The sequence below is a fragment of the Hyperolius riggenbachi genome, chromosome 9, assembly GCF_040937935.1.
Source record: "Hyperolius riggenbachi isolate aHypRig1 chromosome 9, aHypRig1.pri, whole genome shotgun sequence".
In the NCBI taxonomy this organism is placed as follows: Eukaryota; Metazoa; Chordata; class Amphibia; order Anura; family Hyperoliidae; genus Hyperolius; species Hyperolius riggenbachi.
Window position 1 is genome coordinate 112,120,782 of NC_090654.1, and position 18,029 is coordinate 112,138,810.

General features: G+C 46.2%; 1 protein-coding gene across 1 annotated transcript in view; it reads right to left on the bottom strand.

Annotated features, from left to right (window-relative positions):
- The window catches only part of LOC137532620 (cysteine-rich protein 2-like), a 162,742-nt gene that overhangs the window by 37,767 nt on the left and 106,946 nt on the right, over positions 1-18,029 (bottom strand). Inside the window, exon 5 of the mRNA XM_068253347.1 lies at positions 1,964-2,032. Coding sequence (XP_068109448.1) covers positions 1,964-2,032 — 69 coding nt within the window. The remainder of the gene's footprint in view (positions 1-1,963; positions 2,033-18,029) is intronic.

Here is an 18,029-nt window from a genome sequence, read left to right on the forward strand (position 1 = left end):
GTTCAGAGTAAACTGCCACCACCGCGGTTACCATGGGACCGTGGAGCCCACTAACTGACTAGTCCTGCGAATAAAACGGTTAAACACACGATATTCTGTCTAGCCAACAACAAACAAACAGTAGCGTATCTTCAGAGACCCGGGATCAGTTCTGTGTGTGCTGATAAGCAGGGTAGCGGACAGTGAATGACTTGGAGAAAGTCGTTTATTCACGCAATATAAATAATTAATATATACAGACAATTATTAAAATCACAATTATTAAGACAGCAATAGCCAGTATAAAAAATAAAAGAAGGGAGAAAAATACTTAGTTCTTGGAAAGATGTCCTTTTTGTGGGAAAAATCAGAGTTCTGGGTTTCAATCCAGGTTCAGAGTTCAGACCAGGTGGATGCCAGCATATCCTCAAGCTGGCACCGATGAGTTCAAGATGTTTTCAGGGTGGAGGACACTGAGTTTGGCTCCTCTGCCATTCTTATGCCCCTGATTCAGTAGGAGGGAGTGAGGGCGGGGAGCCACACACCCCCTTAGAAGATGAGATGAGCCCTCCCCTTGTCCTGGGGACTAGAAATCATATCTACCCATATATGGGCTCTATCTCACAGAACCGTACAGGTCAGGGCAGATTTATTAACATTTTCAGGTCTGTCTCGATTTACCCAGCGCCCTGATACCAGACATGAGGGGTGGGACCCCTGTGGTATCATCAGGGCACTTTCAAACTGCCTAACTGGCAGTCCTTACCTCAGAATGTTCTGAAACTTCCTCAGAACCAGCACCGGGGCTCATGCTACACTTCCCCCACGTTTGGCGAAGCTGCCATCTCAGGAACCCCAGAAATATGACAGATCTGGGAAGTTATGGATTATGCTATGAGACTCAGGTTTATTCAGGATGTGTTCTAGCTGCTAACAGCTGACTTCCCTTTGATCTTTACCAGTGAGCAAGGTGTCAAGACCTCCCGGAGATTCGTAGCCTGCCTGGCTGCACCTAGGCATCCTGATCACCCTTTGGTTAATTAACATCTAAATGAGATCAGCTAGGTGTCACCTGGTTCCCAGACCAGAAAGGGAAATTGTGCCTTTCACAGGGAAGATGTTCAAGCTAATTAACACCTCCCCCAGGCTCTTACTCAGCTAAGACAGATCCCCCAGCTGTTCCTAGGCAGAGGGATACTACACATCAAATCTTGGTCCTATTGATCTGAAGCGCAATCGATGCAGAGAATCGAGTGCGATCGCTTTTTCTTCACGGGCGGTTCCAGGACGCGTCTGCGGCCCCGCAACCGTCCGTGACAATTACGTTGACAAGTTAGCAAGCGTTACGCAATTAAAGGAAACCCGAGGTGAGAGGAATATAGAGGCTGACATGTTTATTTCCTTTTATATAATGCACATTACCTGGCTAGCCTCTAATACTTTAAGCCATAGCCCCTGAACAAGCATGCAGATCAGATGTCTATGACAAATCCGACAAGATTAGCTGCATGCTTGTTTCAGATGTGTGATTTAGATCCTGCTGACCAGAAAGATCAGCGGGACTGCCAGACAACCGGTATTGCTTAAAAGGAAATAAATATGGCAGCTTCCATAGGTCTCACACCTCGGGTTCCTTTTAAAGTGACCACATTACCTAGATACCGCGAGTATGGTTAGAGTAATCAGTGCTACGCAAGTATCATAATGCACATCGCTTCCTTGCCTGTGTACTTAATGGTAAAACAACAACTTTACCTGACTTTTTTGCACTTGCCCCAGTGTACCTATAACTGTTTTTTCTTTTTCTTTTGGGATGATGTGATGGAACAAAACTTAATCCAGATTATATAAATGGTTTGATTTAGAAAAAGTGGACGTTAGCTGACAGATGGTAACTGCTTATCATCCAGCAGTGATCTATCAAAGTTTGGTGGGAAAAGTCTTTAATAGGACTTTGTATAGCTTATAAATATTTGTATCTTACCGAAGAATACCTTCTTTTCACAGCGAGGACACAAGTTAGGCTCTCCAGTGAATGTTGTTATACTTGAAGCTAGAACATGACAAAGGTACAAAGAGAATAATACATGAATAAAACAGTAGTATTAAAGTAAAACATTGTATCATCACTAAAAATGGCAGGTTGTTTCTAGCAGAGAAAAGATCCCCTTGTAAGGCTGGATCCACACTATAAGCGCTTTTGTGAGCGCTTGTGATTGCTGAGCACTTGCTGAGCGCTTTTCCGCATTCACTTTTATTAAAATCATGGTAAACATTACATAAAATCTTTATTTTATGTAGTTTATGTGATTTTTATGTGACAAGTGCTCACAACAGCGCTTATAGTGTGGATCCAGCCTAAAAGCAGCTTTTCCCAAGATAAGGGAACTTCTTTCCTTCTGTGATAAGAATGATGGGGGGGCTTTGTCTCCCCCTGCACAGAGATAAAACACTTCCTGACAACTCTGTGCTGAGCCTCTCCTGACGAAAAGTCTGAGGTTACTAATGGGTTTGTCCATAGAAGGGTGCAAAATGTGCAACATTCTTGTGCTGCCCGCTCTATGACGTATATATGCACTAGTTTATGTAACGAAAAAAAGACACGATAACTCAGTGAAATTCTGCTAAAACGTGCTAGAAACATGAATCACAAATATTTTTGTTGCAGTTTAATATTATTAAGGCAGGGTTCATACTTGCCGGTTTTGGTTGTGTAATCAATGTAAGTCAAAGGGCTCATTCACACTTAAACGCTTATCCAGTATGCTTATGAATGTAATGTATGAGATCATTTTTTTGAGGATACATATCCTTTATTATAACAATTTAACATAAGGATTTATTTAGAATGTATATCGGTATAGTATGACTGACTTAGGCTGCCATAAAAATCAAATAAAAAAAAAATCTTTGCAGTGGTCAAGAAGAAAAAATGGGGGCGCACACATCCTTGTTTCAGTAATTGATAGGGGCCTGTTTTTTTTTTTCTAATGGTTTAACATTACTGTTAATCTACCACTATGTTTGAGACTTGCTGAATGAAACCAAAGCATTCAGGTGAAATCGCCATGTTTACACCATGACTGGCCAATCAGAGGGCTGTTTATTTATGGAAGCCATCTGCAGAACTTTACACTGCTGCTAATTACTTAATGAGTGCCATACGGGAAGAGCGAAGAGGCAGGGCTTAGTGCTTTGAGCATTCAGCTCCTGCATAGACACAGGGAAATGGTCAGTTATGGCCTTCGTATTAATAAGCAAGACCAAAAAGACTGAACCCCATTTTCATAAGTTATGAAATGATGTAAAGTAGAGCATAAAAACAATGTCACGATGTGCAAAATCATTTAAGCTTAATATTTAACTAAAAATGTTACAAAGGTAACATGACACATTTTGAAACTGAGAAATATATATATATATATATATATATATATATATATATATATATACATATATTTATATATATATATATATATATATATATATATATTTTTTTTTTTTTTTTACAAAATATGTATATTCTGAATTTGAAACCAGCAGCATGTTTCAACAAAGTTAGGACAGAGACACTATTAACTAACTGTGCTGCATGACCCCTTCTTTTAAAGTGGATCCGAGATAAACTTTTACTCATTGCATAATTGTACACCTTACATATAATATAGGGCATTCCTCAAGCCAAATCCTTTTTTTTTTTTTTTTTTTTTTAAATACCCTAATTCCCTATAAACTAAACAAGCCTCGCCCACAGCTCTTCCAGCGCCTAGGCATTCTGAGTCCCATGTAGCATGTGCTCATGGGAGCTCAGTCGGGGGAGGAGGAGGAGGCATTACCAGCCAGAGATATCAGAGGCAGGGGGGTGGAAAGGGGAGGACAGTTTTCACAGGCTGAGGGGTGGAGATGCAGAGCCGCTTGCCTGTGTGATGACAAGCAGAATATGGCTGCTCTCATTGTATCACAGGAAGAAATAATCATATATTGTTGAAGCTGTTTGCAGCTAGATTTGCTGTATAAACTATGTAAACTTTATATAAGTGTAACGATCGGTGGGCGCAGAGAGTATCTGATTACCGGTGATCTGCAGTATCACCGGAAATACAGATATATACCAGATTATAAGTGATCTGCAGTCTCACCGATAATCCGATATACAAACTAACCTCTGTTCACCCGAGTAGAGCGTTGTGTTTGGTGCAACAGTAATACAGAGGACAAGCCTCAGTGCAGCAAGGAGTACTGCACAGATACCTTCCACAGGTCTGAGCTCTCCAAAACGGGAGGAGTCAGACTAACAGTGGGAAGGAAAGTCTGAAAGTGACACTCAGACGCAAGTGTCACTAACGGGACAAGGAACCGCCTCCAATCGTGAGGTCGGTTCTCGAGGTCGGGCAAGCCAAGTCGTAAACACACAGACAGATAAGGTACAAGATCAGCAGACAAAAGGCAGAGTCAAAGTACAGGCAGGGTTCGGCAACGGGGTATCAGATATATCGGGGTACAGAATCAGGAGGCAGAAACAGAGTCTAGGAGCGAGCCGGGGTTCGGCAACGGAGTATCAGAAATAACGAGGTACAAGATCAAAGTTCAGAAGAGTAGTCAAGGCAGGCAAGAAGTCATAACAGATAATCACAATCAAACTAGTACTTTAAGCTATCAACGAAATCTAGCTAAGTGTAGGATTACAGCTCCAGCTGGTCCCGGCACACTAACGGATCTGACTACGGATCTGGGTGCTCCCACATGTGTGATCGCACGCCAGACAAAGAGCAAGTGAACAACCAGCAGTATATATACTCTAGGACCTTTCCAGGACCTCCCTAATTGCTGGTCCAATGGGAGCAGTGGAATTTGTCAGCTGACCCAGCTGGTCAGCCGACACCCTTCTAACTGCTATTTAAACTCTGCCTCTGTGCTCGCGCGCGTGTAAGTCTGAGTCTTGGTGGACTACCAGTCCCAGCCACACCAGTACTGTCATGCAATGTATCTAATGCGGGGGCCGCCTCTGATGCGGATTCCGCCGTTACCAATGCGGATTCCGCCGCTCTGCCTGGACGGCTTGCGGCGGTTTTTCCGCGTTGAGACGCGCTAGTAGTATTGCCATGCGGACAATCTTCCGCGTCCAATGCGGACCCCACCGCTCTGCCCATGCGGCATGCGGCGGTTTCTTCGCGTTGTGCCGCCATGTCAGACGCGGAAACAGCCGCCTCCCTCTGAGTGCTAGCGGCGGCTTTTCCGCGTTTCCTCACAGTACCCCCCCCCCCGAGGAGTGGACTCTGGACAACTCCCACCAGGTTTCTCGGGATGTGAGGCATGAAATTCTCTCCTTAATTCGTCTGCATGCATGCGCGTCCCTGGTACCCATTGCCTTTCCTCAATGCCGTACCCTTTCCAGTGTACGAGATATTGTACTGAATTTTGCACAACACGTGAATCTAAAATCTTTTCCACCTCATATTCAGGTTGATCATCTACCAACACAGGGGGAGGAGGAGCAGAACCCACCTGGACCGCAGGTTTGAGTAGGGACACATGAAACGACCTTACGCCCCGCATGCTGGCAGGAAGATCAATGGCGTAAGTCACGTTATTGATTCTTTTGGTTACTGGGAATGGACCCACAAACCTGGGACCCAGTTTGGTAGAAGGCTGCTTCAGGGTCAAGTGACGTGTAGACACCCAGACTAACTCCCCTGGCTGAAACTTCCATTCCACGGATCGTCTTTTGTCTGCCTGACCCTTCTGACTCTGGAACGCCTTCTGCAAATTCCCCTTAACAATTCCCCAATTGTCCCTAAGTGATCTTTGCCAATCCTCCAGTGCTGGAAATGGGGATGACACGACTGGAAAAGGGGAAAATTTGGGTGATCTCCCTGTCACAATCTGGAATGGAGAGAACCCAGATGAGGAATTCTTCAAATTATTCTGTGCAAATTCCGCGAAGGGCAAAAACCTCACCCAGTCAGTCTGTGCTTCCGCAACGTAACATCTTAGGAATTGTTCCAAAGACTGATTGATACGTTCCGTCTGCCCATTGGTCTGTGGGTGGTAGCCCGACGAAAAAGACAACTTCATGCCCATCTGGCGACAAAATGCCCTCCAGAAACCAGAGACAAACTGGACTCCCCTATCCGACACAATGTCTTCCGGAATGCCATGCAACCGGAAGACGTGAAGGATGAACAACTCGGCCAGTTCCTGAGCCGAGGGGAGTCCTTTCAGGGGCACAAAATGGGCCATCTTGCTAAAACGGTCGACTACCACCCAAATGACCGACATTCCTTCAGACCTGGGCAATTCTCCCACAAAATCCATGGACAAGTGGGTCCATGGCTCACTCGGGGTGGGCAAAGGCTGCAGCTTACCTACAGATGCCAGCCGGGAGGGTTTACTCCTGGCACAGACCGCACACTCCCTGACGTACTCTTTGCAATCTGTTGCCAAAGAAGGCCACCAAGCACACCTGGCAATCAGATCCTGTGTTCTAGCCGCTCCCGGATGACCAGCATTCTTATGGGCGTGAAAGAGGTGCAGGATTTGTAAACGAAAGGGCAAAGGGATGAACATAACCCCTTCGGGTTTTCCCTCAGGAACGTCCTGCTGAAATGGACCCAAAACCTCCGTCCAATCCTCCCAAGTCTCTGTTGCGGCTAACACTAGTTCCCGCGGGATGATAGACTCAGGAGCGGGTGGCTGTGCCGTTTCTGGTTCAAAACACCTGGAGAGGGCATCTGCCTTGACGTTTTTGCTGCCTGGGGTGTACGTGATTATAAATCTAAACCTTGTAAAAAACAAAGACCATCGGGCCTGACGGGGACTCAATCTCTTCGCCCCCTCGATGTATTCCAAGTTCTTATGGTCGGTGTAAACTGTGATTGTGTGTTCTGCCCCCTCTAACCAGTGGCGCCACTCCTCAAATGCCAACTTAATAGCCAGAAGTTCCCGATTGCCTATATCATAATTTTTCTCTGCAGGTGAAAACCTGCGGGAAAAATAAGCACATGGGTGTAATCTGCCCTGCAACCCAGACCGTTGCGACAGCACTGCCCCCACCCCAACTTCTGAGGCATCAACTTCCACAATGAAGGGAAAGGACGTGTCAACATGCCTCAAAATTGGTGCTGAGCAAAATAATCTCTTCAATAAAGCAAATGCCGTCACGGCTTCAGGAGACCAGTGGTTGGTATCCGCCCCTTTTTTTGTGAGACTGGTAAGGGGGGCGACTAAAGTGGAGTATCCCTTGATGAACCTCCTGTAATAGTTCGCGAACCCCAAAAACCTCTGCAGGGCCTTCAACCCCACTGGCTGTGGCCACTCCAACACGGCTGTGACCTTGGCAGGATCCATTGAGAGGCCCGAGGTGGAAATTACGTATCCCAGAAACGTGACCGTGGTCACTTCAAATATACATTTTTCCACCTTCGCGTAGAGCCTGTTCTGTCTTAATTTGTTTAGGACAAATTTTACATGAACCCTGTGTTCGGCGAGGTTATTGGAATAAATCAGTATGTCATCGAGGTATATCAATACGAATCTACCCAAAACCTCCCGGAATACCTCATTGATTAATTCTTGGAAGACGGCTGGCGCATTGCACAACCCGAAGGGCATCACTAGGTACTCGTAATGCCCGTCGGGTGTGTTGAAGGCCGTCTTCCACTCATCACCCTCTCTGATGCGGATTAGATTGTACGCCCCCCTCAGATCCAATTTAGAGAAGATCTTTGCGGCTGTGATTTGCGTAAATAAATCGTCTATCAAGGGTAACGGATAGCGATTTTTTATCGTGATCTTATTGAGGCCCCGATAATCAATGCAAGGTCGGAGACCCCCGTCTTTCTTTTTAACGAAAAAGAAACCGGCCCCAGCAGGCGACCGGGAGGGCCGGATGAACCCCTTGGCTAAGTTATCACGAATGTATTCCTGCATAGCCATCTTCTCTGGACCGGACAAGTTATACAGATGACCCCTAGGAGGCATACAACCAGCACGGAGATCAATGGGGCAATCGAACGGGCGATGAGGGGGTAACTGATCAGCAGACTTAGGACAAAATACATCAGAGAATTCTGCATACTCTTCGGGAACCCCCTCCACAAGAATCTTGGTCCGACCCAATGTCACCTTCCCTAAACACCGTTGGTGACAATGATCGGACCATCTGGTTACCTGACCCGTAGCCCAGTCTATGTGCGGAGAATGGATTTGCAGCCACGGCATGCCTAGGATAATAGTCGAGGTAGACATGCGTAACACAAAAAATCGTAACTGCTCCCCATGCAGTACCCCTATGACGACCTTCACCTCCGGGGTCTGTGACAGGGGGCGATCCCGTTGCAGAGGGGAATCGTCCACTGCCGTGACCTGAATGGGGGGACTCACTGGAGTGAGGGGAATACCCAACTCCTGAGCGAATTCAAGATCCATAAAATTAGCCGCCGAGCCAGAATCAACAAACGCTTCAGTGGCTACAGACTTATTCTCCCATGTGATAGTACAGGGGAGAAGCAATTTTTTCTCTTTAAGAGGTGAAAATTGTGTGCCTAGGGTGTCACTCTCCACTACTCCTAGACAAAGTCGTTTTCCCGACTTGGTAGGGCAGTTTCGCACCCTATGCCCTGCTGCTGCGCAATACAGGCACAGCTGTTCCGTCATTCTCCGCCGTCGCTCCACCTGGGTCAACCTCGAACGACCAATCTGCATTGGTTCGGGCGGAGGCAAGACCGGAGAGGGTGAGACAGGCGGAGAAGGTGTCACTAGGGGTGTAGCGGACGGTGCCGCGTAAGATGTCACCCTGTCGTGGTGAGTACCCCTAACCTGCTTCTGATGGCGTAACCTACGATCAACTCGAATGGCCGATGATATGGCCTCATCGACTGTCTCGGGCTCGGGTATAGTCAACATTAGATCAGAGACTTCCTCCGACAACCCAGAAAGGAAGTAATCCATCAGAGCAAAGTTATCGAATCTAGCGGTGACTGACCACCTACGGAACTCTGCCGCATAATCCTCGACCGAGCCTCTGCCTTGCCGCAAAAGTTTGAGCTTCCGCTCAGAGGACGCGGCGAGGTCAGGGTCGTCATAAATTATGGCCATGGCCTTAAAGAATTCCTCCACCGAGGTCAGGGCAATATTGGTAGGAGGCAGGTTGTATGCCCAAGACTGGGAGTCCCCAGTCAGCAAAGTTTTAATAAAGATGACCCGTTGGGTCTCCGTCCCCGAGGATCGGGGTCTCAAGTCAAAATACGACAACACTCTACTCCTGAAATTCCGGAAGTCAGACTTGTGGCCGGAAAACTTATCAGGTACAGGCATACGTATATCAGTACTAGGAGAGGATCGCACTGAATCAACTGACGTCTGGAGGGTTTGCACAGAGCCTGACAGGACATTAATCATAGTCTTGTGGCTACCCAGCACTTGGTTGATGTTTTCCACCGAAGTGGCAAGTGCGCCCAGACGGTCAGTGTGTGCGTCCATTTGCATTTTTGGTCTGGCGTTCTGTAACGATCGGTGGGCGCAGAGAGTATCTGATTACCGGTGATCTGCAGTATCACCGGAAATACAGATATATACCAGATTATAAGTGATCTGCAGTCTCACCGATAATCCGATATACAAACTAACCTCTGTTCACCCGAGTAGAGCGTTGTGTTTGGTGCAACAGTAATACAGAGGACAAGCCTCAGTGCAGCAAGGAGTACTGCACAGATACCTTCCACAGGTCTGAGCTCTCCAAAACGGGAGGAGTCAGACTAACAGTGGGAAGGAAAGTCTGAAAGTGACACTCAGACGCAAGTGTCACTAACGGGACAAGGAACCGCCTCCAATCGTGAGGTCGGTTCTCGAGGTCGGGCAAGCCAAGTCGTAAACACACAGACAGATAAGGTACAAGATCAGCAGACAAAAGGCAGAGTCAAAGTACAGGCAGGGTTCGGCAACGGGGTATCAGATATATCGGGGTACAGAATCAGGAGGCAGAAACAGAGTCTAGGAGCGAGCCGGGGTTCGGCAACGGAGTATCAGAAATAACGAGGTACAAGATCAAAGTTCAGAAGAGTAGTCAAGGCAGGCAAGAAGTCATAACAGATAATCACAATCAAACTAGTACTTTAAGCTATCAACGAAATCTAGCTTAGTGTAGGATTACAGCTCCAGCTGGTCCCGGCACACTAACGGATCTGACTACGGATCTGGGTGCTCCCACATGTGTGATCGCACGCCAGACAAAGAGCAAGTGAACAACCAGCAGTATATATACTCTAGGACCTTTCCAGGACCTCCCTAATTGCTGGTCCAATGGGAGCAGTGGAATTTGTCAGCTGACCCAGCTGGTCAGCCGACACCCTTCTAACTGCTATTTAAACTCTGCCTCTGTGCTCGCGCGCGTGTAAGTCTGAGTCTTGGTGGACTACCAGTCCCAGCCACACCAGTACTGTCATGCAATGTATCTAATGCGGGGGCCGCCTCTGATGCGGATTCCGCCGTTACCAATGCGGATTCCGCCGCTCTGCCTGGACGGCTTGCGGCGGTTTTTCCGCGTTGAGACGCGCTAGTAGTATTGCCATGCGGACAATCTTCCGCGTCCAATGCGGACCCCACCGCTCTGCCCATGCGGCATGCGGCGGTTTCTTCGCGTTGTGCCGCCATGTCAGACGCGGAAACAGCCGCCTCCCTCTGAGTGCTAGCGGCGGCTTTTCCGCGTTTCCTCACAATAAGATATATAGACAAGTTACTTGTTATAGTTAGTTTTTCATCTCGGATCCGCTTTAACAACACTTTATAAGCCTTTGGGAACTGAGGACACCGAACTACTTTACTTTTTATATAAGATTTCAGCTGCTCAACAGCTCAGGGTCTCCTATTTTTCATTTCATTAGGTGCATAATTTTTTTTCCCTGGATGACAAGTCTGGTCTGTAGCGCAGCCAGTTTAGCACCCAGTTCCTGCTGCCAGGGCTACTATGGTAGCTCCTACCATAGTAAAAAATGGGCAATTGCCCCAGGACCCCAGAGCCTGTAGGGGCCCCCAAGGTGTCTCTCCCTCATCTTAACTGTTGCTCCCTAGGGACTCTGCAGAGTCTGTTAAGTTAGGAGTTGATTGGGGGAGGGTCAGTAGCCAGCTCAGGGGCCCAGGAGGGAAATTTGGCTGCAACAAAGGGCCTCTAATAACGCTTTTTGGTTGGGGGGTGTATGTTGGGGGCCCCCAGGCTAATTTTGCCCTAGAGCCCAATTGTTACTTGAACCAGCCCTGCCTGCTGCCCACCGCCACACACCACACTTTTTAAGAAGTGCTATGTTAGGGACCATGCAGAAAGTCTTGCTGGCTAGATAATGTAATGGTTGAGGGCTCTGCCTCTGACACAGGAGACCTGGGTTCAAATATCAGCTCTTTCTGTTCAGTAAGCCATCACCTATTCAGTAAGGAGTATTTGGGCAAAACTCCATAACACTGCTACTGCCCTTGTGGCTGCAGCTCAATCACTTGGCTGAGCCGAAAGTACTGTCATACATAGAAGTCAGGAGAGAAGCACAAGGTTTTCTCCTTTGGGTGGAGACAAAGCAATCAAATGAAGAAAAAAAATAAGACATGGTTTGACCATTTGTGAGTCACCCAGTTTTGTAAGGTGCAGAAGTAAGGGGATGCCTGCACAAGCATCAGATTGTCAACGAATCCGATCACAAATGGTCAAGTTTATCTCATCCATCAAAATGGAAAATGAAATGGGAATACAGATTGGAAGTCTATTGCCAACTTGAATTCAAATCATTACAGTAACTCTGTGGAGGACTATCTTTAGACCAGATACACTGGTGAGAGTCACAGAACAATCAGTAGATTGCTCCACAATGTTATCCACAGGGAATTCTCTATGTGGGAAGGAATTTTCTGAAATATTTTGGACTAAATTATATGCAAAGTGAAATGACTCGATTCAACCATGCAGATTTCAGTTGACGGTACAATATGCCTTTTTGGGAGAGCATTTTGCTTATATCTGCTTAAAATATAACTTTAGACATGAAGCAATACTGATTTCATTGTGACAAGGCTTAAATTCAGTAGCCTAGTGTTTCTGAAACCTGTCCTTAAAGTTCTACCAAAAGTGCATACTCAGTAGGTAGTTATACGTTTTTCAATAGTCATTGCTAAGGCTCCAGATATATTTCACCAGGGCTTAGATGAGGATGCCTGTAAAACATAAACATCGGGCATCAAGATAGGTTTTGGAAACACTTTAGATGTTATTGCTTTCATGGGCAGCACAGTGGCGTAGTGGTTAGCGCTCTCACCTTGCAGTGCTGGGTCCCCTGTTGGAATCCCAGCAAGGGCACTATCTGCACAGAGTTTATATGTTCTCCCCTTGTCTACGTGGGTTTCCTCCAGGCACCCCAGTTTCCTCCCACATCCCAAAAAATATATACCGTAATGAACTGGCTTCATCTAAATTGGCCCTAGACTATGATACATACACTACGCGATACATATATAGGCATATGACTATGGTAGGGATTAGATTGTAAGCCCCACTGAGGGACAGTTAAGTGACAAGACAATATACTCAGTACAGCGTTGCGGAAGATGTCGGCGCTATGTCAATACTAAATAATAATAATTAGAGCCTGCAGCCACTATTTGCAAGGCTGTCACATTTGTGTAGTCCCTGTATCACGCTGATACGTGATTAGGTAACATATAGTGTATACACAAACAGTAGTACATTAAAGCGGTTTAACACCCAGCATTACAACTTTGCTTTAAAAGATTGCTTACAGCTTACAAACTATTATGCCAGATTTTTTTTTAAGCAGAAATTCACTGAATGGGTTAAACATGACATTTTAGTGTTGGATCTAACTAGGAATCCGCATCCGTTCTTATCTTTAGTTACAAATGTATCTTTATTTGGAATACAAATAGACCTTTGAAAAGCCTGCCGGGAAGCCCTCTTTGTTCTCTCAGAGCAGTGTTTGTTTGTTACATTGTAGATAGATACATTTGTAACTAAACAAGCAAGCATGGAGGAGGATTTCTAGCTAAATGCAGCACTAAAATGTCATGTTTAATCCATTCAGTGAATTTCTGCTAAAAAAAAAATCTGGCATAATAGTTTATAAGCTGTAAGCAATCTTTTAAAGCAAAGTTGAAATGCTGGGTGTTAGACCACTTTAAGCGTAGTCAGGATCAGGCCGTAGTACAGAAAGTCAGAGGTATCGATGTACAGAGTAGCAAGGCAATATCGTAGTCAATAAACAGGCAGGGTCATACACATAAGTCAGATGTCAGTCGTATTGTAAGGATCAGGCAATAACGAAGTCAGGGACAGGCCGAGTCGAACACGTGTATCAGATGGCAGTGGTACAGAAGGACAAGACAAGAGCGAGGTCAAGAGGCAGGCAAGAGGTTGGTACACAGATAAATATACAATAAGATGTTACTTCAAAATATTACAATAATATATAATATATATATAATATAATTACAAAAAGCAAGACTGACTAACTAGAGTACATATATATTGTGCGTCTACACAATATATTAATGTAGCTCTCGAAACTCACTGACAAGGCCAAGAACCAGCGAACTGATTAGTATCAAAGCCAACGAGCAAGTGAATACTTTGGCCTTAAATACCCAAGAGGCAGAGCACAAGCCCAGCTCCCAGAAATGACAGCACCTCCTGCAAAAAAAAAAAAAGCTGATGACATCACTTCAGACACGCCTCCTCAGCCTATAAAGACAGCTCTGAGCTGTGCGCGTCCTGCCAGAACCAACACGCTGACCCACATCTATAGAGAAGCCAGGGATGCCATCATTCTGATTAACGTCTACAGGGAAGCCGAGGATGCCTTTGATCAAAGAGGAAGCTTCCTCCAGCTGCTCCAAGCTATCAGAGCAGCTTGCAGAGACCACACCAGGTAAGTTTGTTACATTACCCCCCCTCCTCCTCGAGGGGTGGACTCCGGACATTCCCCACCTGGCTTACCAGGATGTTGACAATGTAATTCCTGAATTAAGTCATCGGCATGAATTTGCCGTGCAGGAACCCAGCATCTTTCTTCAGGGCCATATCCCTTCCAATCCACCAAATACTGTAAAGAACCAAAAACTTTTCTAGAGTCTAGAATTCACTCAATTTCATATTCGGGTTCACCATCCACCTCAACAGGAGGAGGAGGAGCCGAAGGTGAAATGGTGTTAGCAGCTGGTTTCAAAAGAGAGACATGAAAATAATTCATTCCCTTGATAGACTGGGGTAGTGTCACCCTATACACCACATCATTAATTTTCTCCTGAATGGGGTAGGGACCAATAAACCTAGCACTGAACTTCACAGATGGTTGGCGTAGGGGAATATTATGGGTAGAAACCCACACAAGGTCTCCCGGGGAAAATATAAACTCAGGTGAACGTCGGGCATCGGCATAGAATTTCTGGCGAGAAACGGCATTCTGCAAATTCTGCTGCACCTGAGGCCAAATCTGTTGAATGTGAGTGCTCCACTCCTTCAAAGCTGGGAAAGGAGAGGATGGGAAGAAAGTACATTTAGGATTTTGAACAGATACTATCCAAAAAGGTGACAATTTGGTAGATGAGTTAGATAGGTTACTAAACACAAACTCAGCAAATGGTAGATACTCTACCCATGATTCTTGACAGGCTGACACAAAACAGCGAAGATACTGTTCTAGTGATTGATTAGTATTCTCTGTCTGACCACTGGTTTCAGGGTGAAACCCAGACGAAAAGAATAGCTTGATACCAAAGAGACTGCTGAAAGCACGCCAGAAAAGTGAAATAAATTGAACCCCCCTGTCTGACACTATATTCTCAGGAATTTCATGTAGGCAAAATATGTGTGTAATGAATAGTTTAGCCAATTCCTGAGCTGAGGGTAGTCCAGGGAGAGGTACAAAATGTGCCATCTTACTAAAACGGTTGATAATGACCCAAATTACCGTTTTACCTCCAGAGGAGGTAATTCTGGAGTTGATTTTGTCCCCCACAAAATCCATCGAGAGATGGGACCAGGGTCTCGATCGAATGGGTAAAAGCATAAGATGGCCCCGGGGGGCAGCCTGGGAGACCTTATTTCTGGCACTGGCTGCCACAAAAGCTTTGCAGTCCTTGTTAATAGAAGGCCACCACACATGACAGGACAGGAGATCTAAGGTTTTAGGTTCCCCAAGGTGCCCTGCCAATTTAGAGTCATTAAATACCTGAAGTATCTGAAGACGCAAGTGCAAGGGTACAAAATCAACTCCAGGAGGTTTCTCCAGAGGGCTATCTTGTTGGAAACACTGTAGTGAATTTTTGAGTGTGGGTAGCGGCCAGAACACAATGGGCTTGATTCACAAAGCAGTGCTAACTGTTTAGCACGGGTATGCTAAACAGTTAGCACGTTAAGTGGCGTTCTCGGACTTTTGCGCGCGCAAAGTGCCGCAATACGTGTGATCGCGGACTTTTGCGCGTGCAATTTGCAGCGAATCGTGGAAAAATTGCGTGTGCAAAAGTCTGCGATTATGCGAATCGCGGCACTTTACGTGCGCAAAAGTCCGTGAACGCCACTTTACGTGCTAACTGTTTAGCACACCAGTGCTAAACAGTTAGCACTGCTTTGTGAGTCAAGCCCAATGTGTGGGCACAATCTTTTTAGGAGAAACGTCCTGAGATGTTTCAGGTTCAAAGGTTCTGGATAAGGCATCAGCCTTCACATTCTTGGACCCAGGTTTATACGTGATTACAAAATTGAAATGAGAAAAGAATAGTGCCCATCGTGCCTGCCTGGGATTAAGCCTTTTAGCCCCCTCAATGTATTCCATATTTTTGTGATCTGTATAGACTGTAATTGGATGAATTGCTCCCTCTAGCCAGTGCCACCACTCCTCAAAAGCCATCTTGACCACCAGCAGTTCTCGGTTACCAATGTCATAATTGTGTTCTGCTGGAGAGAATTTCTTGAAAAAGAAGGCACGGGTTGCAACCATTCCGGAGGAGCGGAAAACAGAGAGAACGGCTCCCACCCCCAACTCAGAAGCATCAACCTCAACAATAAACGGTAAGTTTACATCAGGGTGAGTAAGGATGGGAGTCAGAAAAAGCTTTGTATGCCTGCGGTGACCAATTGACAGGATCTGCATCCTTTTTAGTCAAGTCAGTTAGGGGAGCAATCAGGAAGGAAAAATTCTTAATGAATCTACGGTAGTAATTGGCAAAGCCAATAAACCGTTGAATGGCCTTGAAGCCTTTGGGTGGTGGCCAGTCCTGTACTGCTGACAGTTTTTTCTCATCCATAGACAAGCCAGTGTCTGAAATAACATAACCCAGAAAGGGAACTTGTGTAACCTCAAACAAGCATTTCTCGAATTCAGCAAATAAGCAATTCTCCCTCAGTTTCTATAGAACAAATCTTACATGACTCTGATGTTCGTACAAAGAATTAGAGTACACTACAATGTCATCCAAGTAGACAACCACAAATCTCCCCAAAACATTCTGTCACAGGAGCCCTAGTGGCTGACCACACTTAGCCCTCTAAACGGTGCCAGCGCACAGATCGTGCGAACTCTGGTCGCAGTCAATGCGCAGGAACCGTTAAGAATTAGCCGCAGACAACTCAGAAGGGAGCCTGTGAGACACGGGTGATTACAACTTCACCCACTGGTTCAGAGTAAACTGCCACCACCGCGGTTACCATGGGACCGTGGAGCCCAATAACTGACTGACTAGTCCTGCGAATAAAACGGTTAAACACACGGTATTCTGTCTAGCCAACAACAAACAAACAGTAGCGTATCTTCAGAGACCCGGGATCAGTTCTGCGTGTGCTGATAAGCAGGGTAGCGGACAGTGAATGACTTGGAGAAAGTCGTTTATTCACGCAATATAAATAATTAATATATACAGACAATTATTAAAATCACAATTATTAAGACAGTAATAGCCAGTATAAAAAATAAAAGAAGGGAGAAAAATACTTAGTTCCTGGAAAGATGTCCTTTTTGTGGGAAAAACAGAGTTCTGGGTTTCAATCAGAGTTCAGAGTTCAGACCAGGTGGATGCCAGCATATCCTCAAGCTGGCACCTGATGAGTTCAAGGTGTTTTCAGGGTGGAGGACACTGAGTTTGGGTCCTCTGCCATTCTTATGCCCCTGCTTCAGTAGGAGGGAGTGAGGGCGGGGAGCCATATACCCCCTTAGAAGATGAGATGAGCCCTCCCCTTGTCCTGGGGGCTAGAAATCATATCTACCCATATATGGGCTCTATCTCACAGAACCGTACAGGTCAGGGCGGATTTATTAACATTTTCAGGTCTGTCTCGATTTACCCAGCGCCCTGATACCAGACATGAGGGGTGGGACCCCTGTGGTATCATCAGGGCATTTTCAAACTGCCTAACTGGCAGTCCTTACCTCAGAATGTTCTGAAACTTCCTCAGAACCAGCACCGGGGCTCATGCTACACTTCCCCCACGTTTGTCGAAGCTGCCATCTCAGGAACCCCAGAAATATGACAGATCTGGGAAGTTATGGATATGCTATGAGACTCAGGTTATTCCCAGGCAAAGGCTCTTTGAAGTTTGGAGCAGCCAGCTAGGTGTCACCTCCCCTGCTGGGAGGGAGCCAGTGGGTCTGGCTTCCCCCCAACTAGATTGCTTCTGCCATGGTGCTTGTCACCTTATACCTGATGGATGGGCCATCAGCACAGCTTGAAGCCAGGGACTCTCCGGGGCAGATTAGGCTCAGGCTCATTAGCATATCAAAAGAGCCATCCAGCCTTTAAGATGGTGCTCTCTCTGCTAAGAAAAGGACTTCAGCTGCCCCTACACACTCAACCCAGATTGTATCGATTTGAAGCGCAATCGATGCAGGGAATCGAGTGCGATCGCTTTTTCTTCATGGGCGGTTCCAGGACGCGTCTGCGGCCCCGCAACCGTCCGTGACAGCACCCCCTGGGGAGAAGGCAGATAGACATGCATCAGCAAGATGTGTGGCGGCGCCGCTAACCTGGCTGACGGGCCTCGAGTTGCCGGTACGACGGGAAAACCT